This window comes from Scyliorhinus torazame, chromosome 30 (assembly GCF_047496885.1).
Source record: "Scyliorhinus torazame isolate Kashiwa2021f chromosome 30, sScyTor2.1, whole genome shotgun sequence".
Classification (NCBI taxonomy): Eukaryota; Metazoa; Chordata; class Chondrichthyes; order Carcharhiniformes; family Scyliorhinidae; genus Scyliorhinus; species Scyliorhinus torazame.
Window position 1 is genome coordinate 16,558,955 of NC_092736.1, and position 25,111 is coordinate 16,584,065.

The 25,111-nt window shown below is 50.1% G+C and overlaps 1 protein-coding gene across 14 annotated transcripts in view; it reads right to left on the reverse strand.

Annotated features, from left to right (window-relative positions):
• LOC140404399 (protein mono-ADP-ribosyltransferase PARP6) overlaps positions 1 to 25,111 on the reverse strand; it is a 142,176-nt gene that overhangs the window by 79,911 nt on the left and 37,154 nt on the right. For 11 of the 14 annotated variants that reach the window (XR_011938499.1, XR_011938500.1, XR_011938501.1 and 8 more), the window contains exons 5-7: positions 13,114 to 13,152; positions 7,734 to 7,828; positions 2,486 to 2,546 (exon numbers count right to left, since the gene is read on the reverse strand). Coding sequence is in view for 11 of the 14 variants with exons in the window: in XM_072492880.1 (XP_072348981.1) it covers positions 2,486 to 2,546; positions 7,734 to 7,828; positions 13,114 to 13,152 (195 nt within the window). In the remaining 3 variants the exon portion in view is untranslated. The remainder of the gene's footprint in view (positions 1 to 2,485; positions 2,547 to 7,733; positions 7,829 to 13,113; positions 13,153 to 25,111) is intronic. The other 3 variants (XM_072492879.1, XM_072492877.1, XM_072492875.1) reach the window with 1 other exon arrangement.

Here is a 25,111-nt window from a genome sequence, read left to right on the forward strand (position 1 = left end):
TCTCCCCGTGTCTGAGTGGGTTTCCCCCGGGTGCTCCGGTTTCCTCCCACAGTCCAAAGATGTGCAGGTTAGGTGGATTGGCCATGATAAATTGCTCTTCGTGTCCAAAAAGGTTCGGAGGGGCTATTGGGTTACGGGGATAGGGTGGAAGTGAGGGCTTAAGTTGGTCGGTGCAGACTTGATGGGCCGAATGGTCTCCTTCAGCACTGTATGTTCTATGTACCATAACCCAAGTAAATTGTAAACGTTAATGAATTCAATGCATCCTCATTCCATAAATAAAAATGGTGGTCTCACAATGGCGACAGGTTGTCACATCCCGCTGCTGCCCCTCAGTTACTGGAACCTGGACCATAACTGTGATGTTTGGGGCGGCACGTGGCGCAGTGGTTAGCACTGAGACTACGGCGCTGAGGGCCCGGGTTTGAATCCCGGCCCTGAGTCACTGTCGGTGCGGAGTTTGCACATTCTCCCCGTGTCTGCGTGGGTTTCACCCTCACAACCCAAAGATGTTGCTGGTTAGGTGGATTGGCCGCGCTAAATTGCCCCTCAATTGGAAAAAAAAATAAAAATAATTGGGTCCTCTAAATTGATATTGAACAAAAGTGTGATGTTTAACTGACAGTTCAGCTATGCTCAAGTGAAACTCGCCCTTTAACCTCACCCTGTGAGCACTGTTTTGGGAATTGACTGATCCAAGCATATCGGATTTCTGTAGGTTTCCAGCCACTTGCAAATTCGTGGCTCATCCCTTTTGGAAGAGGCCAGGGTGGTAAGGTTGGAGAATGGTAATTGAGGATAGACTTGTGATGGTTTATTTATTTTTAAGTGGCATGCACATGCCAAATGAAGAATGTTTATTACTTAAACCTCTCTTGGTACAGCCAGAGGGCGGTGTGAATCTGGAACTCGCTGCCTGAAAGGGCGATAGAGGCGGGAACCCTCACAACTTTTAAGAAGTATTTAGATGAGCACTTGAAACGCCACAGCATATAAGTCTATGGACCAAGAGCAGGAAAGTGGAATTAGGAGAGGTGCTTGATGTCTGGTGCAGACATGGTGGGGCGAAGGGACAATTTTTGTGCTGTAAAACTTTATGACACCTTTAGAGTATTTTCATTCTTAAATATATGTAGTGGCTTGCAACCCCCCCCCCCCCCCCCCCCCCCTTCCCCACAGTCTTCTGTGGTAGAGAATTCTACAAAGAACAAAAGAACAAAGAACAAAGAAAAGTACAGCACAGGAACAGGTCCTTCGGCCCTCCAAGCCCGTGCCGACCACGCTGCCTGTCTAAACTAAAATCTTCTACACTTCCTGGGTCCGTATCCCTCTATTCCCGCCCTATTCATGTATTTGTCAAGATGCCCCTTAAATGTCACTATCGTCCCTGCTTCCACCACCTCCTCTGGCAGCGAGTTCCAGGCACCCACTACCCTCTGTGTAAAAAACTTCCCTCGTACATCTCCTCTAAACCTTGCCCCTCGCACCTTAAACCTATGCCCCCTAGTAATTGACTCCTCTACCCTGGGAAAAAGCCTCTGACTATCCACTCTGCCTATGCCCCTCGTCATTTTGTAGACCTCTATCAGGTCGCCCCTCAAACTCCGTCGTTCCAGTGAGAACAAACCAAGTTTATTCAACCGCTCCTCATAGCTAATGCCCTCCGGACCAAGCAATATCCTGGTAAATCTCTTCTGCACCCTCTCTAAAACCTCCACATCCTTCTGGTAGTGTGGCGACCAGAATTGAACACCATACACCAAGTGTGGCCTTAACTAAGGTTCTATACAGCTGCAACATGACTTGCCAATTTTTATACTTAGTGCCCCTGCCAATGAAGGCAAGCATGCCGTATGCCTTCTTGACTACCTTCTCCACCTGTGTTGCCCCTTTCAGTGACCTGTGGACCTGTACACCTAGATCTCTCTGACTTTCAATACTCTTGAGGGTTCTACCGTTCACTGTATAGTCCCTACCTGCATTAGACCTTCCAAAATGCATTACTTCACATTATTCACAACCCTCTGAGTGAAGGGGTTCTCCTCATGTCAGTCCTAAATAGCCTACACCATATGCTGAGACTGAGACCCCCCCCACTCCCCCACGCCCCTCCCACCCTCCCGTTTTAGGCCTCTACCCCACCCAGCCAGAGAAAACAACATTTCTGCCTCCAGTCTGTCCAGCCCTGTCAGACTTTTATACGTTTCCGTTAGATCCCCTTCTTCTAAACTCCGATGAAGACAGGCCCAGTCAGACCCAATCTCTCCTTTGATTAATACTCCTACCATCCCAGGAACCCGTCTGGGTTCAAAGTGAATCAATGGGTAAGTTGCTTTATCACAGTAGGAGCATTGGCGACAAATGTGCGACAGGGAAAGTGTGACGGGAAGTATTTGAGGCGCCCCAGGAAGTGATCCCTAAATGTAAGACTGTTAACGTATTCACAATGGAACAGGCAGCAATTGAAGCTGGAGTCAGTACTTACATCCAGAAAACTCATATTAATGTGCAGGTCCACATCCACATCATCAATCGTCCCATATTCCCTGCAGAAAGAAATATTTGAAATAAATAAATAACAGCCTGTCTAAACATTAAAGGTTTTAGGCCTCTTCAGTTATGATGTTCAAAATATGTACTTGAAACCTAGATACATAGAAGATAGGAGCAGGAGGAGGCCTTTTGGCCCTTCGGGCCCACTCCGCCATTCATCACAATCATGGCTGATCATCCAACTCAATAGCCTAATCCTGCTTTCTCCCCATAGCCTTTAATCCCATTCTCCCCAAGTGCTATATCCAGCCGCCTCTTGACCATAGTCAATGTTTTAGCATCAACTACTTCTTGTGGTGATGAATTCCATAGGCCCACCACTCTTTGGGTGAGGAAATGGCTCCTCAATTCTGTCCAAACTGGTTTATCCTGAACCCTCAGATTGTGACCCCAGTTCTGGACACACCCACCATTGGGAACATCTTACCTGCATCTATCCTGTCTGGTCCTGTTAGAATTTTATAAGTCCCTATGAGATCCCCCCTCATTCTTCTGAGCTCCAGTGAGAACAATCCCAACCTAGTCAATCTCTCCTCATATGGCAGTCCCACCATCCCTAAGACATTAGACAAGGAGCAAGCCATTCACCCCCTCAAGTCTGTTTTGCAGTTCAATAAGATGATCTGTATCTTAACACAATTCCAGTTATTTTGGCTCCATGCTCTCGAGGGAGCGCAGCGAAGGTTTACCAGACTGATTCCAGGGGTGGCGGGACTGTCATATGAGGAGAGACTGACTAGGTTGGGATTGTTCTCGCTGGAGTTCAGAAGAATGAGGGGGGAATCTCATCGAGACTTATCAAATTCTAACAGGACTAGACAGGGTAGATGCAGGGAAGATGTTACCAATGATGGGTGTGTCCAGAACCAGGGGTCACAGCCTGAGGATTCAGGGTAAACCATTTCGGACAGAGATAAGAGACATTTCTTCACCCAGAGAGTGGTGAGTCTGTGGAATTCATTACCACAGGAAGTAGTGGAGGCTAAGACCTTGAATACATTCAAGAGGCGGCTGGATATGACACTTGGGGGCGAAGGGGATCAAGGATTATCGGGAGAAAGCAGGATTAGGCTATTGAGTTGGGCAATTTAGCACGGCCAATCCACCTAGCCTGCACATCTTTGGACTGTGAGAGGAAACCGGAGCACCCGGAGTTAACCCACGCACACACGGGGAGAACATGCAGACTCCGCACAGACAGTGACCCAGTGGGGAATTGAACCTGGGACCCTGGCGCTGTGAAGCCACAGTGCTAACCACTATGCTACCGTGCTGCCCTATCATAGGTGGGTTTGGCCGCATGGCAGTTAAATTATGGGACTAGCAGCCCAGAGCATCATTCGGAGAGCAGGAGTTCAAATCCCACCAAAGGAATTTGAGGTTTTTTTTTTTTAAAGTTTCATAAAGCTGCTTTCAGTGAAAGGGACCATAAAGCGGGGGGGGGGCGCAACACGGTGGCACAGTGATTAGCACTGCTGCTTCACACGTCAGGGACCAGAGTTCAATTCCGACCTCAGGTGACTGTCTGTGGAGTTTGCAAGTTCTCCCCGTGTCTGCGTGGGTTTCCTCCGGGTGCTCCGATTTCCTCCCACAGTCCAAAGATGTGCAGGTTAGGTGGATTGGCCGAGATAAATTGCCCCTTAGTGTCCAAACGTGAGATAGGGTTAGGGGGATAGGGCAGGGGTGTGAGTCTGGATCGAGTGCTCTTTCGGAGGGTTGGTAAAGACTCGATGGGCCGAATGGCCACTTTCTGCACAGTAGGAATTCTATGAACCTGCTATAAAGCCTTTTGAGAAGTCAAAACTGCCCTCTGGAGTGGAATAGTCATATCAAATTTCCACAGCGGTTCAAGAAGAACCTTCCCCAATCACCTATCTCAACTAGCGATGGGCAGGCCTTGCCAGAAACATGCAAATCATAAGAATGAATTAAATAGAAAGTATGGCAAAGTTGAGTGTTGGGAGCTCAGGGGATTAAACAAACTGAACAGAGGACCCGAAGATAAATCTGTGGCCAGTGGGTGAAATATGACCATTTATTCTCGGGCATTTTTATGGGCCACAGAATTATTTTGCTTTTATCAAACCACTTGAGCTAGTTTTAAGCATCACAAGGCTGACCCAAACACTGATGAGTGGCTGCTGAACTGGAGCTGTTTCTCTCTCCACATACGCTGCCTGTCCTGAGTATTCGCAGCATTTTCTGCTTTCGTTATGTGTAGGCGTAGAGGCGGGATTCGAGGGCGGGATTCGCTCAGCCCGGGTCCGGGCCGGAGAATCCCAGCGACCGGCGCGAATCGCGCCACGCCGCCGCGACACGATTCTCCGCGCCACTGGAGCCGGCGTGGTTGGCACGGCGCCGGTCGGGGTCCGCTCTGTGGGGCCCCCCTGCCGATTCCCCACAGGATGGGCAGTCGTAAAATCCCAAGTCCCGCCGGCGCCGTTCACACCTGGGGCGGGATTCTCCGATATCGGCACGATATCCGCCGACCGGCGCCAAAAATGGCGTGAATCAGTCCAGAATCGCGCCGCCCCAAAGGTGCGGAAGTCTCCTTGAGGGGCTAGGCCCGCGCCGGACTGATTTCCGCCCCGCCAACTGGCGAAAAAAGGCCTTTGGTGCCCCGCCAGCTGGCGCGAAACTGACTTTGCCGGGCGGCGCATGTGCGGGAGCGCCAGCAGCCGCTCACCGCATCGCCGCGCATGCACAGCGGAGGGGGTCTCTTCCACCTCCGCCATAGTGGAGACCATGGCGAAGGCGGAAGGAAAAGAGTGCCCCCACGGCACAGGCCCGCCCACGGATCGGTGGGCCCCGATCGCGGGCCAGGCCACCGTGGGGGCACCCCCCGGGGCCAGATCGCCCCGCGCACCCCCCCCAGGACCCCGGAGCCAGCCCGCGCCATCGTGTCCCGCCGTCCCAAAGGTGGTTCAATCCACGCCGGCTGGCGTGGGCTGACATCGGCGGGACTTCGGCCCATCGCGGGCCGGAGAATCGACCGGGGGGGGGGGGCCGCCCCCGCCAAATATCCAGTGCCGGAGAATTCGGCAACCGGCGGGGGCGGGAGTCACGCCAGCCCCCGGCGATTCTCCGACCCGGCGGGGGGGTCGGAGAATCCCGCCCCTACTCTCAGCCGGGGGGACCTCGGCGTTGAAGGGTCCGGGGGTGGCCTGTGGGGGTGGGGAGGGAGGGTCCGACCCGGGGGGGGGCCTCCGATGCGGCCTGGCCCGCGGTCGGGGCCCACAGATCGGCGGGCCGGCCTCTCTGTTTGGCGGCCTCCTCTCTTCCGCGCCAGCCCCTGTAGCCCTGCGCCATGTTGCGTCGGGGCCGGCACGTTGAAGGGAGCCACTGCGCGAGCGTGGACCCCGCGATGCCCAGTTCACACCAGGAGCAACAGCTGGAGCGGCGTGATCCGCTCCAGTGCCGTGCTGGCCCTCTGCAGGGGCCAGAATTGCTGATTCTGAGGCTGTGTTGACGCCGTCGAGGAATGCGACGGCGTTTCGGACGGAGTTTCGGACGGCGCTTCGGACGGCGTCAATACTTAGCCTCAGGACAGAGAATCCCGCCCAGAGAGTTCCACAGAATCCCTACAGTGCAAAATAAGGCCTTTAGGCCTTTTGGCTGCTCTGACCTTCTGAAAGGGCACCCTGGCTAGGCCCACTCAACCGCCCTATCCCCGTGACCCTAGCTAACCCGCACACCTTTGGAGTGCTGTAGGAAACGAGCACCCGGAGGAAACCCACAGGGAGAAAGTGCAAACTCCACACAGACAGTCACCCGAGGCTGGAATCAAACCTAGGTCCCTGGTGCTGTGAGGCAGCAGTGCTAACCACTGTGCCACCATGCTAGTATAGACGAAGATACTTTGCTGACAAAGAAGGCCACTTATAGGCAAGGTTATTTGGGGCGGGGTGGGGGGGGGGGGAAGATGCTTAGAAAGAACGTGATTTATGTTTGAAGAAATCTTCAAAATAGTTTTTCATGCAGGTCATGGGCAGGTTTTGCTCTCCCGCCGTCGGGGGTGGGGGAGGGGCGTCTTCGACGGGACTGGAAGATCCCGCTGGCAGGAAAGAAAAGCCCACCTCACAGCTCCTTAACGTACTCTTTTCCAGTCTGTGTGGGTCGCTCATGGAGTACCAGATCTCATCTGCGTTAACGCACTGTCACCAGCGTTCTCATACCGCGTGCGGGAGTCATGTGATGAGGGAGGGGAAGTGGTTCTGAAAGAGACAATCAGAGATGGGGAGGGGAGCTACGGAAAGGAGGCGAGGCTTAAGAAAAGGAAATTGGATGGGCGTTTGCAGGAAACACAACGCGCAGAGCTGCGGGGATAGACCAGGGGAATGGGACAGGCTGGATTGCTCTACAGAGAGTCGGAATAGTCTCAATGGGCCGAATGGCCACCTGCTGTGCCATAGTGACCCTAAAACGGATGGTGAAGCACGAGGTTCCGAATGCCTTTGGCGAACAATTAATACCGATAACTCCCCCCCCCCCCACCCCCCAATGCCATCAGATCGATGCCATGCAAGGTTCCTGACTCGTCAAGCACAAAGCCCACTCGATAGATGTGCGGGAAGTTTTAGACATCGCAACGGTAAATTCTGTGCTTTTCACCTCAAAAGAAGCGAGTCGAAAAGCCGCACGCCAGCAACTTAACCACAACAAACAACTTTCAATTAAGCAACCTTGCGGATCAGGAAATGTGGGTATGCGATCCCGTCTGGTGGTGGGATGGGGGTGGCGTGGGGGGCGTGGGGAGGAGATGGGGGCAGTGGGTCTAAGTTCGAATCCAACCCTGAAAGGCAAAGTCTGCGCTGGTTCGCAGTGCTCCATCTTTGGACAGAGGGGTTGGTAGAAACCTCACAGGCCCAGTCCCACACTGCAGTGCCGATCAGAAAGCAGCAATGACAGAGCAGTGCATAACTCGGACTGCTCTATTCTTCCAGCAGTTGGAAATAAGCCTAGCTGCAAAGAGCAAGGGGGTGGGGGGGAAAGAAAATTGGAGCCGAAAAGACCCAAGGGTTTTTTTTCTTTGGGGATGGGGGGGGGGGGGGACCAACCTTTGGCTCTTATTCCCCGAAGAATCTCATAAAATTATAAGCAAAATGTCAGACTGAAAAAAAAGCATAATAAAAATTACCGTCAGTTCTGCAACACTTGAAAATGGAATGCTGAACACTCACCTGACAGAGACAGAATTCTCTCCATAAATTTCTTTCACTGCTTCAATGTCTGCATCGAGCTGTGGGTGTCGGTATAGATCAGCTGCACAGCTACCCTATAAAAACAGACACACACTAATATATTGTTGGGCTTGTCTGAGAAAGAGCTGTCACTACAAGCACTGCTGATGTTTTGGCCTTCCTAGGATTCAGGCCAGCTCATGTCGCTTCCTTTCCCTCACTGTCTCGTTCTCGCTGTTTTTGTCTACGTTCCTCTCTCTCTCTCTCTCTCACACACACGCCTGTCTCTCACTTCTTTCCCCTCCGTGCTTCAACGATGTGAGTGGTGTTTGGATTCTGTTTAACAGGGGCAAAGTCCTCTCTCGCGAATTCTTCGAGCACCCGTGTTGGGAGGTTTTGTGGGCAGACCCACATCGCACAACGCTTCCTCTACAAGGGCGCCGTGAGTCACTCCACGGGACTGATCAAGTTGCTCTTACCTATCTCTGAAGAAAGTTCGCTTCACTTGAGAAATTGGCATAATTCCACAATGCAGCACTGCCGACTGTGTTCAGGTTTTCAAACGCACGGTTTTGTTTGTGCATTTTACTGAGGTCAACGTTGCGCTGATAATACCGAACCAGGCCATTCGGCCCATCTGGGCTGTGCCGATGTCTGTGTTTCGCAAGAGTTAGCGCCCAAAGTAATTCTACGCCTTCCCCCCCCCCCGCCCCCCATGTGTTTATCTAACTTTCGCTCACATTTTCTTCAGCCCACTGCGGAACGTGCGGAGTCTACACGTTCGCCCCATGTCTGCGTGGGTTTCCTCCGGGTGCTCCGGTTTCCTCCCGCAAGTCTCGAAAGACGTGCTTGTTAGGTGAGTTGGACATTCTGAATTCTCCCTCTCTGTACCTGAACAGGCGCCGGAGTGTGGCCACTAGGGGCTTTTCACAGTAACTTCATTGCGGTGTTAATGTAAGCCAACTTGTGACAATAATAGAGATTATTATTATTAAATCATACAGATAGGCGACATGGACAAGCTTGCATAGCCTTGACCATAGAAGACTAAGGGGGATCCAACTGAGAAGTTTAAGATGATTGAAGGGCATCATCGGGCATGTAGAGAGAAATTATTTCCTCTTGGGTGGGGAAGAGTCCAGGAAAAGGTGCGAAGAAGGAAAACTACAAATTTCAGAGTGGGCTGTAGAAAGCACATTGTCACACCAAGGGCATTGGAAATCTCGAACTCTCTCCCCAAAATGTGCGTTAGTGGATAACTAAGACTAATAGATATTTTGATCGTCCAGAGTCTTAAGGCTTATGCAGCTAAAGCAGGAACTTTGGGTCGAGATTCTGTTCTTCCTCTAATTGAATGTCAGAGCAAACTCAAGGGGCTGAATGGCCAATAGCCATTCCTAACTACTTTCGATGGTTTAGACTTTAAAGCTTAAATGGACATTGTTTGCTACTGAGCGACTAGGAGCATGTAGGCCTCAGGCTCCAGCCCTGGGCTTCTGATGGTCCCCTTGCAATAGGAAAATAATCAGCTAATCTGTACTCTCGATCATTATTATTTTTTCCTTCAATCCATTCATGGGGTGTGGTTGTTGCTGGCCAGCTTTTGTTGCCGATCCATAATTGCCCTCGAATTGAGTGGCCTCCGAGCAGAATGGAATTGTAGCACAAATGAATAGTGAAATGGAATGGAAAATATTGGGTGGAATCTTGTGAAGGGGACAGGGGTCCCATCTGCCAGCTGGAGAGCCAGCATCATCTCTTTTAGGGAATGCCCACCAGATCGTATGCCACTCAGTCACTTGGCAGACCAGCGATGGATCTTCTCTCAGGATCAAGGGCCCAGTGGAACAGGCCCCACCCACCTCGAACCGCCAGCCAACCGGAGGCTGGCAGCTCTTCTGCACTCAGCAGTGCCACCAGCGAGGCAGTGGCTGCTGCTGGTAACTGCAGCCACCCGAGGCTATGGATGAAGGGGCGACCCAGGTACTGGTGAGCGATGGCAGGAAAACGGTCACGGGGAGAGTGGGAGAGGGTCGGCAGCAAGGACCGGGGAAGCTTTCAGCAGGCCCCCCCCTCCTCCCCCGAGGCCCCCCCCTCCCCTGAGGCCTGTTCCCTCAATTCGGCATTAGAACATAGAACATACAGTGCAGAAGGAGGCCATTTGGCCCATCGAGTCTGCACCGACCCACTTAAACCCTCACTTCCACCCTATCCCCGTAACTCAATAGCCCCTCCTAACCTTTTCTTTTTGGACACTAAGGGCAATTTAGCATGGCCAATCCACCTAACCTGCACGTCCTTGGACTGTGGGAGGAAACCGGAGCACCCGGAGGAAACCCACGCAGACACGGGGAGAACGTGCAGACTCCGCACAGACAGTGACTCAGCAGGGAATCGAACCTGGGACCCTGGCGCTGTGAAGCCACAGTGCTAGCCACTTGTGCTACCGTGCTGCCCATTGAGTGTTTTTAAACCCGAGTGCCTGCACGCGACCACGTACAAATCAGCTTGTCACGCAGCGGCCTGACAAGCTCTCCCCGCCTGCCACGGGGTGAATGGGGCTCCAAAGTCAGCATTACTTGCCCACCTTAAGGCCTGAGTTAGTTGATGGTGGGGCTGGAAGGTTGTCCATGGGCTTTCCCACCTGAGCTTTAACCAGGGTGGACGCGAGAAGTTTGTGGGGTCCCCACCGATCACCTGATTAAATGCACCAGTCACCAACTCGCCACAAGAAGGCCCATTTTGAATCATTTCAAAAAGCATATTTCAGGATTCATATTATTCAGGGGATAACGATTTGGCGTGAAACTTTCACATGAACAAAAAAAGGTTAAAATCAAATTCTATCAGCAGCTGTTTGTAAATACTGAATATCATTTATTGCCTGTTAATTTGGGACTCTGAGTAGCCAGGCTAGCCTGTCATGTGTTTGTCAAAACACCTCAATGATCTATATCATTTTATTAATTCAATTACAGAAGTTCTGTGGCATCTATTCAGAGACTCAGAAGAATAGAATGGGTCACACGCGACGATCAATGCATCATGGGGAGTGAGTGTAAAACTTACAAAAGGCGCTTACAAGTGGGGCAGCACGGCAGCACAGTGGTTAGCACTGTTGCTTCACAGCACCAGGGTCCCAGGTTCGATTCCACTGTCTGTGCGGAGTCTGCACGTTCTCCCCGTGTGTGCGTGGGTTTCCTCCGGGTGCTCCGGTTTCCTCCCACAGTCCAAAGACGTGTAGGTTAGGTGGATTGGCCATGCTAAATTGCCCTTCGTGTCCAAAAAGTTAGGAGGGCTTATTGGGTTATGGGGATCGGGTGGAAGTGAGGGCTTAATGTGGGTCGGTGCAGACTCGATGGGCCAAATGGCCCCCTTCTGCACTGCCTATTCTATGTTCTAGCACGTTCTCCCCGTGTCTGCGTGGGTTTCCTCCGGGTGCTCCGGTTTCCTCCCCCAATATCCCGAAAGACGTGCTTGTTAGGTGAATTGGACATTCTGAATTCTCCCTCTGTGTACCAAAACAGGCGCCGGAGTGTGGCGACTAGGGATTTTCACAGTAACTTCACTGCAGTGTTAATGTAAGCCTACTTGTGACAATAATAAATATTAGTATACTAACCGTAATAATATTACTGGCCAACCACCTGAGGCATTGCACACAGGAAGGCAGGAGAAATTCCAGCCATCAAGAGAATTGGGGTTTGAGGTCAAGGGTCAATCGGACTCGGTCAGGCAGACATAATTATGTAACTTTGTACAATTCTGCCCTTAAGTTTCCATAATCATTTTATTTTGTATTACCACGCAGAGTTAAATAGAAAAACTTATTGCATTTTAGGAAGGGGAGTAGAGTTGGTTGAAAGAACTTCTCTAACAAGTTGAGGAACAAAACTGAGATGCTACAGCGCCACTACTGGTGAGAGTTTGTACTGTCTTTACACAGGCGCTTTCCAAAATTGATGGGGAAAATGTTGATTGGAAAAAGGTGAGAAAGGGCTGCAGGGTAGTGCAGTGGTTAGCACTGCTGCCTCATGGCGCCGGCTTCGATCCCAGTCTGGGTCACTGTCCGTGTGGAGTTTCCACATTCTCCCCGTGTCTGCGTGGGTCCATTCCTACAAACCCAAAGATAATAATAATCGCTTATTGTCACAAGTAGGCTTCAATGAAGTTACTGTGAAAAGCCCCTAGTTGCCACATTCCGGCACCTGTTCGGGGAGGCCAGTACGGGAATTAAACCCGCGCCTTGTTCTGCATTACAAGCAAGCGGTGTAGCCCACTGTGCTAAACCAGACCCCTGTGCATGTTAGGTGGATTGGCCACGCTAAATTGCCCCCTTAATTGGAAAAAAAAAAGAATTGTGTACTCTAAATTTATTTTAAAAAATAAAAACGTGACAGAAACATAGCAGGATGTGTATGCAGATGTTTTTAACGCAGGTTTAATCCAAATTGATCAAGTTGCTGAGTAGAAGTCAGCAAGTGTGTCACTGTCACAGATTGTCACACCATTAAGATAAGGTTGTTTCTATTTCTACAGTGATCAGTTCAACTCTTTCTCGCTAAATGACTCAGATAAGGCTAACTTGACATTTATTTTGCTCTCATTATGCATTTCTGCCTATTGTAAATGCTTTATACTCTAGCACACAGTCACACAATATAAACACATTAACAACGAGGAAGAGTCCAGTGGGGTTTCCTGTAACAATTCAAATTGTATTAGAACAAAAGCTCTGCCTGAGAACAGCATTCAACAAACACCCTTTTACACATTACTTAAGCCCGATTCTACATTCAGTCCCGCAGTAAAAGTACATTGTTCAAAATAACCCACAACATTTCCCAGGCTGTGTGAATTAAACAGGAAGCGAAGCTAAATTAAAATTTTAATTAAGCAACCTTAAAAGTCCCAACGTTAAATCCTATCACAGCCTTTTGAAGGGCTTAGATTGTCCGCAAGATTTGAAACGAGCCGTCTGGTGACACATGCATATACCCAGTCACCACATCCCATGTTAAATTTGTCCCTTCAACTAAATATTAATCGCATTATATTCAAAATCAAGTCCGTACCAGCCCGTACCAGCCTCCCCGAACAGGTGCCGGAATGTGGCGACTAGGGGCTTTTCACAGCAACTTCATTTGAAGCCTACTTGTGACAATAAGCGATTTTCATTTCATTTCATTCATTTCATTTCATTTTCATTCATTTCATATTCAAGCCTTGTTTCAGCTCAACTGTTCCCTGGTAAATGGCTGACCTTTAAGAGGATTCTAATGGAATAAAGTCAGTCATCAGTAGTTTTACAATAAACCAAAATTTTGAATGTTCTCACTAGCAGAAAGTTTTACTGTGATCTCTTCAAAGGATGTCCTACCTGTTGGGTTGATATTTCTGACTGGGCCATCTCATGTATCTATTGGAAAGGAAGCACTGTATTATTTTTGAGCAATAGCTATCCAGTACTTCAATAAAAAATCATCAAGGTTAATGTGTATAAGGGAGGGGATCTTTACATGGGAGAATGGGCAACGTATTTCTTCTTGTTAACAGGCAATAACATTATCCCAAAGAGATGTGCATGACATTTTATCTAGCTTGAGGAATGCACACATCTAGTTCTACTTTCTATTAACTGAGCTCCTTACACTTTTATTTATGTTATGCGGGGAGTGAGAGGTGAACCTAGAGGATCTCCCATGGCAATGCCCATGGTAAGTCAAACTATTTGCAATCGTATAACAGGAACATCTTGCTCTTTAGCACCGTGTATTATTCTGCTGCTAAGCTGCACCAATATTCAACATGGCCCATCACTTTAAACCCCCAGAGTCCAATAATTGCTATAGATCCTGGGGTCAGTTAGAGGTTAATTGCAGAGGGGGGGGGGGGGGGCGAGGACGCTGAGGAAAATTTGCAGATGATGGGTGCTTGTGAGTTTATTACTCAAGGTCAGAAGGAACTAATATGCTTTTACCGAAGGCGGCACGGTAGCACAGAGGTTAGCACTGTTGCTTTACAGCACCAGAGTACAGGTTCGATTCCCATTTGGGTCACTGTCTGTGCGGAGTCTCCATGTTCTCCCCGTGTCTGCATGGGTTTCTTCCAGGTGCCCTGGTTTCCTCCCACAAGTCCTGAAAGACGTGCTTGTTAGGTGAATTGGACATTCTGAATTCTCCCTCAGTGTGCCTGAACAGGCGCCGCAGTATGGCGACTAGGGGATTTTCACAGTAACTTCATTGCAGTGTTGATGTAAGCCTACTTGTGACAATAATAAAGATTATTATAGCTTGAAGGGCATGCACAGACCTGAAAATGTTCTGCATGTAGATGTTACCTGGCTCTTGTTTCTGACTGTGTAATCAACCTGCAATTTCCCATCCATCCGATTTATCAGCAGGGAAAAATCCCAGAAAGATTAGAAGATCTAAAAGGTATCTCTATCCAGCTCTAACCTATTGATTATCTAGATTACAAACAAGCAATCACGTGGCAGTGCAGAACTGGAATATTGCTGAAAAGAGAGATATATTGCTGAAACTTTTTGGCTTGCACTCATCACATCTGACTTTCAGCACTGGTGTGATGCCAGGTGCATACGCCTTATGTTGCAATGCATGCCCCATCAAATAAAACGTGTTTCTCTGACTGTTCCTAATAGGCAGAATATAACTCCTGCTCAACCAGCCCACGCTTGCAAAACATAAAAGAAAACAAATCTATCTTAAATGCGATTCTGCAACTCGGCAGCACTTGATGAACAATCCTGAGTGCATTAGCAATTACACTAACAAACAACATAAGATAATCAGCAAAACTCATAACATGGTTCATCTACTCTCGCTCGAAGTGTCACACATTCATACGCCATGACCCGTTCTCTGCAAACAAAAAGGATATTTTCAAGCACTGTCCCCTTTTTTTCCAATTACCCTAGAACATGGGTAGTACCCCATTGCTTTCTCCATGGCAAAGTCTCAACCAATCACAGTTGATTTGCCAGTTAACCAATACCCCTTCTCTCCTGTGCTGTAACGTGTCATGATTGTTTGAAATTTGGCATTCTTGCCTTTGTCCTCAAGTGAAAGAAGAAAATCTTCAACAACATGTCTCCCTCTTTTCCGCGACAGATGTATTGCATTGGGTGGGATTATCCAAAACACCGTGGCGTTTTTTCCAGCGGCAAAGGAGGCTCATCATTGGCCAATGGCGGGATCTTCCCATCCCGCCCGCCCCACCTCCAGGAAACCTTTGGTGGGATGGAAAGATCCCGCAAGTGGGAAGGGCTGGAAAACCCCACCCTTTGTCTTTCTCAGCTCCTTTCTGCATCCAGGATAGGCTGACTTTATTCTGGGGATCAATCAGAGCTTCTGAGAGGGTACCAGCAACAATGCACATGTCACAGGGACATAGGAACATTGGGGGCCCATTCGGCCCATCGAATCTTGCTCTGCCATTCAATTAGATCACGGCTAATCATCTGCCTCAGTGCCATTTTCCCGCACCACCGCCATGTCCCTTGACATGCCAAGAATTGGCTGCCCTGCATAAATGTGCAAGTGAGAGCTGGAAGTTGAGGAATGGGTATCTCAAAGCAGCGGACCTATTTCCTATCACTTTGATTGATTAATCGGGCCTTTGTAACAGTGTGATCCCATTAACGAGCTCATCCAAAATTTAAGTTTCTTGAGAGAGTGCAGTGCGGCCACTGAAACATGCTGTTGTTGCTAAATATATAGATATATTATTTGTGTAGTTGTGAAGAAAAATCCAAGTTCATACTTGCCTGAAGGAAGCAGATAGTTCTGTAAACCTCAAAGTACCTCTGAAGCAGCCACGTTGAATGCACGGGATAGGGGTGTGGAAAAATGCATGGGTTGAATTTTTAACAAAGCACATCGGGACCCCAAGGCCAGAGTAAAAGGCAGGCCTCCGAGCCCATACTTGGCAGCGGGACCTGCTCGAAAATTTTACCACTGACGGGCTCCTAATCAGGCGCCCGTGGACCCAATATCCAATTAAGAATGGCAGGCAATCTCCTGGTGTTGCAGGCCCAATCACAAGGCCAGCAGCTCTGATTACTCAGCAGCGCCACTGGGAGAGGTGGTCATTGCTGAGGATTGCAGGAGACCGGGAACCCTCCAAGGGGGGTCAGTTGAGAGAATAATTGGAAAAGCCACTGGGTCAGGAGTCAGGGGGAAATTTCCTCCAGGGAGATCACTTGGGCCCCGGGAGCTGCCTCCATTTAGCTGACAGTCTTCCCATGTGGCTGGGAAGCAGGGGTGGGTGCAGAGAATGTAAAAGGGGAGAGGGATTGGCCCAATGGTCACAATATGGGCGGCATGGTAGTCCAGTGGTTAGCACTGTGGCTTCCCAGTGCCAGGGTCCCCGGTTCAATTCCCGGTGTGAGTCACTGTCTGTGTGGAGTCTGCACGTTCTCCCCGTGTCTGCGTGGGTTTCCTCCGGACGCTCCGGTTTCCTCCCACAAGACCCGAACAATGTGCTGTTAGACGAATTGGACATTCTAAATCCTCCCTCTGTGTACCCGAACAGGCGCCAGAGTGTGGCGACGAGAGGATTTTCACAGGTAACTTCACTGCAGTGTTAACGCAAGCCTACTTGTGACAATAATAAAGATTATTATTAAAAATATAAAATGGCCCCTAATTCGAACTTTAATTAACATGAACGGCATCTTGTCCCACTGTCCATAAAATGGTCGAAAGTGGGACTGCACCGGGATGCCAATCTGAATAGGCTCTCGGTGATTTTCATGGTCCTTCCTACACTACCTCACACCCAGTCCCCAGGGAATGGAATACTGGCCAGTATTTCTGTCATTATGTACACCACATGCAGTGAGATACATTAAAGTGAACCAGTCCCACCCATCTACACAAGGAGTATTTCTAGAATTCTCCATATGCCGCTCGTTTTAAATAAATATAGAGTAGAATACCATTCAGTGGCAGGCATGCACTGTGTGAGAATGAGCTTCATTGCAGATGTTAGCTCTAAACTGGTCAAAGCTGGCGGGCATGAAAATCTAGATAGACATGTCTTTGGATTATCCAGCAGCCTTTGTGGCTCATAGAGCGACGTACATTTACAGGGGAATTTTTTTTTTTTCCCACAGGATATGGCGTCGCTGGCCAGGCCAGCATTTATTGCCCATCGCTAATTGCCCTTGAGAAGATGGTGGTGAACCGCCTTCTTGAGCCACTGCAGTCCATGTGGTGTAGGTACACCCAGGGGGCTGTTAGGGAGAAAAATTCCAGCATTTCTACCCAACAACAGTGAAGGAATTGGAATGTTCTTTGATTGGGCTTTTGTGGAATCTCGATATTGCCGTGTGAACAAAGAATATCAGACTTTGTCTTACAAACAAAGTTATTTATTACTAACACTACACTAATGAATAACTTAACATGTCTAAGATGAATCCAGTTGGAAATAAATGTCTTACACAAACTTACACTGAGATACAACAGAGCTACTCAAATATGCGACTCCGTACAAACACCTTCTGAAGGAACACATGGTACATCCTGGTCCTGGGACTCCGTACTCGCCCCACCTGCTGGTCAGATGCAATAACTACAACAGTAAACATATAACCTATAATACTCATGCAGATCATAGAATTTACAGTGATGACGAACTACTCCTATTATATACAGATGATCGTCGACCCACCATCACAGAAACAACAATGGATTTCCAAGTCAGGATTCTGTGTGGCTTGGAGAGGGACTTTCAGCTGGTATTGTTCCCATTCATCTACTTCCCTTGTCCTTCTCGGTGGTAGAGATTGTGAGTTTGGAAGGTGCTGTTGAAGGAGCCTTGGTGAGTTCCTGCAATGTAGCAAAGATCGGACGCACTGCTGCAACTGTGCGTTAGAGCTGAAAGGAGTGAATGTTTGTTTTTGAAGTGCCAACCAAGCAGGACTGCTTGGTCCTGGATGGTGTTGAGCTTCTAGAATGTTGATGGGGCTGCATTCATCCAGGGAAGTGGAGATTATTCCATCAGATTCCTGACTTGGGCCTTGTAGATGGTGGACAGGATTCGGGAAGTCAGGAGGTGAGCTTCTCACCACAGAATTCCTAACCTCGGACCTGCTCTTGTAGCCACAGTATTTATATAGTTGCTGCTGTTCAGTTTTTGGCCAATTCTAACCCGCAGGATGTTGCTTGTGGGGGACTCAGCAATGGTAATGCCATTGAATGTTAAGGGGAGATGGTTAGATCCTTTCTTGTTGGAGATGGTCAATGTCTGGCACTTGTGTGGCACAAATGTGATTTGCCACTGAACAGCCCAAACCTGGGGCGGGATTCTCCCCTACCCGGCGGGGCGGGGGGTCCCGGCGGGATGGAGTGGCGTGAACTACTCTGGCGTCGGGCCGCCCCAAAGGTGTGGATTTCTCCGCACCTTTAGGGGCCAAGCCCTCACCTTTAGGGGCTAGGCCTGAGCCGGAGTGGTTGTCGTCCTGTTGGCTGGCGTGGAAGGCCTTTGGCGCCATGCCAGCCGGGGCCGAAGGGACTTCGCGGGCCGGCGGAAGTCCACGCATGCGCGGGAGCATCAGCGACTGCTGATGTCATCCCCGTGCATGCGCAGGGGGGGTCACCTCCACGTCGGCCATCGTGGAGGCTATGGCCGACGCGGAGGGGAAAGCGTGCCCCTACGGCACAGGCCCGCCCGCAGATCGGTGGGCCACGATCGCGGGCCAGGCCACCGTGGGGGCACCCCCCGGGGCCAGATCGCCCAGCGCCGCTCCCCAGGACCCCGGAGCCCGCTCACGCCGCCCCCCGACGATTCTCCCACCCGGCGGGGGGGTCGGAGAATCCCGTCCCTGAATGCTGTGCAGGTCATGCTGCATTTGGACATGGACTGCTTCGGTATCTGAGCAGTTGGGAATGGTGCTAAACATTGTGCAATCAAATATATCTCCACTTCGGACATCATGTTGGAGGGAAGGTCATTGGTGAAACAGCTGATGTTGGTTGGGCCTTGGACACATCCTTGAGGAACTCCTGCTTTCATGTGCTGGAACTGAGATGATTGGCCTCCAACAACCACACTATCTTTCTTTGTGCTAAGAATGACTCCAACCAGCAGAGAGTTTTCCCCCTGATTCCCATTGACTCCAGTTTTGTGACGGCTCCTTGACACCACAGTCGGTCAAATACGGTCTTGATGTTAAAGGCAGTCAGTTTCCCCTCACCTCTTGAGTACAGCTCTTTTGTACATGTTTGGACTAAGGCTATGATGAAGTCAGGAGGTGAGTGGCCCTGATGGAACGCCAAACTGAGCGTCAGTGAGCAGGTTATTGCTGAGTAAGTGTTGCTTGATAGCAATGGCGCCAACCCCTTCCATCACTTTACTAATGATCTAGGGTAGACTGACAAGGTGCTAATTCTCCTGCCTTTTGTGAACGGGACACACCTGAGCACTTTTGCACAGTGCTGGGTAGATGCGAGTGTCGCTGTACTAGAACAGCTTTGCTCAAGGCGCAGCTGGTTCTGAAGCACATGCATTCAGTGCTATTGCTGGAATATTGTCAGGGTCCATAGCCTTTGCAGTATCAACTGCCTTCAGCCATTTCTTGATATCACGGGGAGTGAATAGAATTGGCATAAGACTGACATCTGTGATGCTGGGGACCTCAGGAGGAGGCTGTGGAAGATCTTCCACTCGGCACTTCTGGCTGAAGATTGTTGCAAATACTTCAGCCTGTGCTTTTGCACTGATGTGCTGGGCTCCCCCATCATTGAGGATGGGATTATTTGTGGAGCCGCCTCCTCCTGTTAATTGTCCACCACCATTCACAATTGGACATGAAAGGACTGCGGAGTTTATATCTGATCCGTTGGTTATTTCATAGAATTTACAGTGCAGAAGGAGGCCATTCGGCCCATCGAGTCTGCACCGGCTCTTGGAAAGAGCACCCTACCGAAGCCCACACCTCCACCCTATCCCCATAACCCAGTAACCCCACCCAACACTAAGGGCAATTTTGGACACTATATGGAATCAGTTTGCTCTGTGTGTCACTTGCCGCTTTCGCTGGTTGGCATTCAAGTAGTCTTGTGCTGTAGCTTCACCAGATTGGCTGTTTCTGGAAAGCCCTCCATCATTATCTCTTGGATTGCCTCCCATTCTCCGTTTGGGTACTGCTTTATCTAGGGAGTGCCACATCTGAACTGAGTTTGACGATGGACTAGGTACCACTCTACTTTAGCCTACTCGGAGATTGATAGGTGGATTGCTTTTGTTATCTTTCAGCACCCCTCCCATCAACTGTAATAATCTTTATTGTCACAAGTAGGCTTACATTAACACTGCAATGAAGTTACTGTGAAAAGCCCCTAGTCGCCACACTCCGGTTCCTGCTCGGGTACACAGAGGGAGAATTCAGAATGTCCAAATTACCTAACAGCACGTCTTTCGGGACTTGTGGGAGGAAACCGGAGCAGCCGGAGGAAACCCACGCAGGCACGCGGGGTTACCAGAATGGCGACAGACAAGCACAAAGGGGGTTAAATCGAGGGGTGGCACGGTGGTGCAGTGGTTAGCACTGCTGCCTCACGGCACCGAGGACCATGGTTCAATCCCAGCCCCAGGTCACTGTCCATGTTGGAGTTTGCACTTTCTCCCCGTGTCTGCGTGGGTCTCACCCCCCACAACCCAAAAAGATGTGCAGGGTAGGTAAATTGGCCCCGCTAAATTGCCACTTCATTGCAAAAAAAAAAATAATTGGCTGTTCTAAATTATTGAACAACAACAAAGGGGGTTAAATCGTCACCAGATTTAATCTATAAAAATTCAGGTGCCCATTAAATCATTCATGGGGTGGCTTTACAGAATGCGCCGACCCCGATGCAACATGGCGTGGGGGCTCTGGGGCCGGACGCGGAGGAAAGGAGGTCCTCCTTCAGAGAGGCCGGCCCACCGATCGGTGGGCACCAATCGCAGGCCAGACCCCTTTTGAGTCCTACCCCGGTGAAAGAACCCCCCTCGCCCCCCCACAGGCCGCCCCCCCCCCCCCCCCCCCCCCCCTGGTGTGGATGGCGCCGGCGGGAAGCCGTTGTTTTGGGCAGGCCGCTCAGCCCATCCGGGCCTGAGACTAGCGGGGGTGGCGGAGAATCGCCATTTTGGGTGTCTCGGGCGATTCGCCGGACTGTGCCGCGCAGAACTAGATAGTGCCGATCTCACCACTTGGGTGCATCGCGGGAGGGCGTCGGACCGGCGTCACGGGGAAAAATGGCGCCCCAGGCGATTCTCCCAAACGGCGCGGCATCGAAGAATCGCGCCCTCAGTGTAGTTGCTTGAAGTGTGAGGCAGTTTGCAAAGATCCAAAGTGAACCATTTTCTTTTCCAATCTTAGAGTACCCAATTCATTACTGAGCTGAATTGCTACAGGCACCATTTTAGAGAGGCCCATTCTGATTGTTCAGGCAACATTCTCAATGACCAGGTCGAAAGGAGTCTTTAAAATCCAAACAGGTCTTGCAATATAAAGGCAAAAGATTTTAAATGGGGAAAGTTTGGCATTCTACCATGTCTTTCTCGCATATTATTGCAGTTTTCATTCAGCTTGTGTGCCCTGACTTGCTGCGAGACGTTGACATAGAATATAGAACATAGAACGTAGAACATTGAATACACAGTGCAGAAGGAGGCCATTCGGCCCATCGAGTCTGCACCGACCCACTTAAGCCCTCACTTCCACCCTATCCCCGTAGCCCAATAACCCTCCTAACCTTTTTGGACACTAAGGGCAATTTTTCATGGCCAATCCACCTAACCTGCACGTCTTTGGACTGTGGGAGGAAACCGGAGCACCCGGAGGAAACCCACGCCGTTTGACGCCCGAGAGGTGGGGAGAGATCTTGGGGAGATCGAGTGAACAGATTGGTCAATTTTCATTTAGAAAGCAGGTTCCTTCTCTTGAAGAAGTCCCAGTTTTTTTTTCTTTATAAATTTAGAGGTCCCAATCATTTCTTATTCCAATTAAGGGACAATTTAGCGTGGCCAGTCCACCTACTCTGCACATCTTTGGGTTGTGGGGGTGAGACCCACACAGACACGGGGAGAACGTGCGAACTCCACACGGACTGTAACCCGGGACCGGGATCGAACCCGCGACCTCGGTGTCGTGCGGCAGCATTGCTAACCTCTGCACCACCGTGCCGCCCTGGTGAAGTCCCAGTTGAAGACTGAGTGCTTTCCTCTTTGAGGTGGAAAGCAGACTGGTGGCGATTTAACCTAAGGATCACCACAGCTCAGGTTGGTGGGGGGAGGGGGGGAGCGGGGGGGGGGGGGGGGGGGGGGGGGCAAGGTTGAGACGGTGGTCCTTCATGAACAACCTCAGCCAGTACGGGAATTGAACCCATGCTGGGGGCTCTGTATCATGAACCAGCTGTCCAGCCAACCAAGCTTAACCAGACCCCAAAAATGGAAAGTTACGATGGGATGAGATGATGGGAGTGATTCTCCAATCTGGAGCCCAAGTGTTCACGCCGTCGTGAACGCCGTCGCATTTCACGACGGCGCGAACCGAGTCTGGGTACGACAGATTCTGTCCCCCACAGGGGGCCAGCACGGCGCTGGAGTGGTTCGCGCCGCTCCAGCCTCCTTTCGCGGCGCCAAATGGGCACCGCGCCAACCCGCGCATGAGCAGCTGGGCCGCGCCAACCCGCTCATGCGCGGGAGACTTCTTTAGCGCGCCGGCCCCGACTCAAGATGACGTCGGTGTTCAGGGGCCGGGTGCACCAGAAAGTAGGCACGGAGGGGGGGGGGGGAAGAGAGGCCAGCCCGCTGATCGGTGGGCCCCGATTGTGGGCCAGACCCCATCGGAGGCCCCCCCCCCACACCCCCCCCCACACCCCCCCCCCCGGTAAAGGAGCCCCCCCCCACCCTCCACAGGCCTCCCCCGACCATCTGCGCAGAGTTCCCACCGGCAGCGACCAGGGGTGGATGGCGCCGTTGGGACTTTGTCGTATCAGCGGGCCACTCGGCCCACGTGGGCCGGAGAATCGGCGGCCTCCCTGATTCCAGCGGCCCGCGGCCGCAAATGGCACCGATTGTCCGCACCTCGGAGAATCGCGCGTCGGGGCTTCGTGGCGCGGTAAGGGTGATTCCCCCGGCCCGGCGCGGGTCTCGGAGAATCACCCCCGATATAAGGTGAGAAGAGGCTCGTATGGAGTGTAATTACCAGAATGGACCAGTTGGGGTGAATGCATTTACAACACACATATGCATCTGTTTCTGTTGCTATGTAATATCTGATTAAATGCATTACCCTGTCGAAGACAATCAGTTTTACCATTGCAAATTGTTAAAGCTGAATCAATGAAACTCTTGAGATGCTTCCCCAATTGCGATTTCCTTTATTGCATTGTGTCACAATGGCAGTTCTTACTATCTTTGTAGGTCTGAGGCAAATTGACAGTTTTACTTAAAAAACATGATTGGTAATGGAACAGGCCACTGATAAAGTCGCCACAGTCCCAGATGACCATAGGCTGCTTTCCCTTTTGAGGGGGGGGGGGGGGGGGGGGGGGGGAGAGCTGATTGATGGTGATTCAACCTGATGGTCACCACACCTCAGGCGAGGGGCAAGGTTGGGAAGGGGGGGCCTTTGTGAATAACCTCAGCCAGTATGGGAATTGAATCCGCGCTGCTGGCCTTGCTCTGCATCCCAAACCAGCGATCCAGCCAATACTGATATTATCGAATGGTATGTTGAAGGACAATGGGTCTGGGAAATTTTGCAACAATGATGAGGCAACAATTTTGTTTGCACACATGCTGGGCCATCCTTGCTCAGATACTTTTAATCGGAGATAAAAGTACTGGAATTAGAAGCACAACTGTTGGTGAAATCCAACTTTGGGGCCATTTGTTGAGACCGTGGTTTGGTTTTAACAATGCCGACAGTCTTCTGAATTGGACCATCAGAAAAGCCCAAAGTGGCCACAGCACATGAGTGGAGATCCATACCGACCCATAAATGATATGTCTTGATACATCCAGAAGTCCCCTCGTTTGCATTCCAAAACAAAGCTTCTCAAGAAACAAGTGTCTCCTCTAATCCTCACAACCATTAACCAAGTTAGGGTAGGTTTGGAAGAGGAAATGCACGCTACTGTTGTGGTCTTCTAGACTCCTGTGTGCAAGTCCAGTATCTTTAACTTCAAAGTTTTAAAAAAATGATTGACCACCTTTCGATGATTTGTGACGAATCTCAGCAACCAATGGCTTTTTTGCTCTTCATTTTGTTTTGAAGGCTAATGGCTCAGATTTTGTGATTAGCAGAAAAGTCACATCGGAGAAAGTTGCCCATGGAGATCAGCGATCTCAGTGATGTGGATTTCCCCTTTCCCAGTGGTGATTTGGGCCGGGTGCCAAGTCAACGGGTGATCCAGGCATCCAGCAACAGGCATGTCATCAGAAAGGGTAAGCGGCCAATCACACCGAATAGTCTCACAGACAGCAAGTATGATGATATGCATAAGGCAATTCTGTACATAATGTTATACATGACCTCCGACCATGAGGTGGCAGTGTTAACCCATCATGTGACCCTGTGGCTGGGGAGTTGGGAGTAAGTCATATTGGGGGATAGACATATTTTGTACGTAGTAAGTAGTAGCTCTACAATAGTTAATTAGTGTTAGTAGTTTATTATTTTATTTTGCCTAGTGATCTTTATCACGCAGTTGTTTGACAATAAATTATTTAAACTAGATGTTCTGTATTCATCATTCACATCGGCCAGTCTACAGAGCATGGCAGCCAGCATGTGTCGTAAAGCATAGGTTTGTTCATCAATTGACTTCAAATCCATTTGTGAAATTTGCCCCCTTTACCAAGCATCGTAATGGTATTTCAGAGAAGTCCTCCTCAATACAGACCAATCAATTGTCATTTGTACTGGCCAGATTTCATCTCTGCTCCATGGAAAGCTCACTGTTTTGCATAACAAGCTAGCCACCCATGTAGAAATATCTATTGCAGTCCATCGAACTCCTCGAAATAGCGCCGACTGACGAGTCAGGCTCCAGAGGTTTCCCACATCCGGCGCAGGCTGGGAGGGCCGAAGGGCCTGTTCCTGTGCTGTAATTTTCTTTGTTCTTTGTTCTACATAAATCGTGATTCATCAAAAAAAATCATAAAACTATTTTCACCTTTCAGAAGTAGTAGTCATGAAATGAGAGCCGGGGGGCAAAATAATCCACTGGGGGGGGGGGGTTGCGCCACAAATGTTTGTCACTGTTTTGCAAGAGGCTTGTGAAGCTTTTCCTGATTGTTTTGATTGCTGGTATTACTGTGGTTAGCGTCAGGGGTATGTGTGGGAAACCCTTTGTACTCAT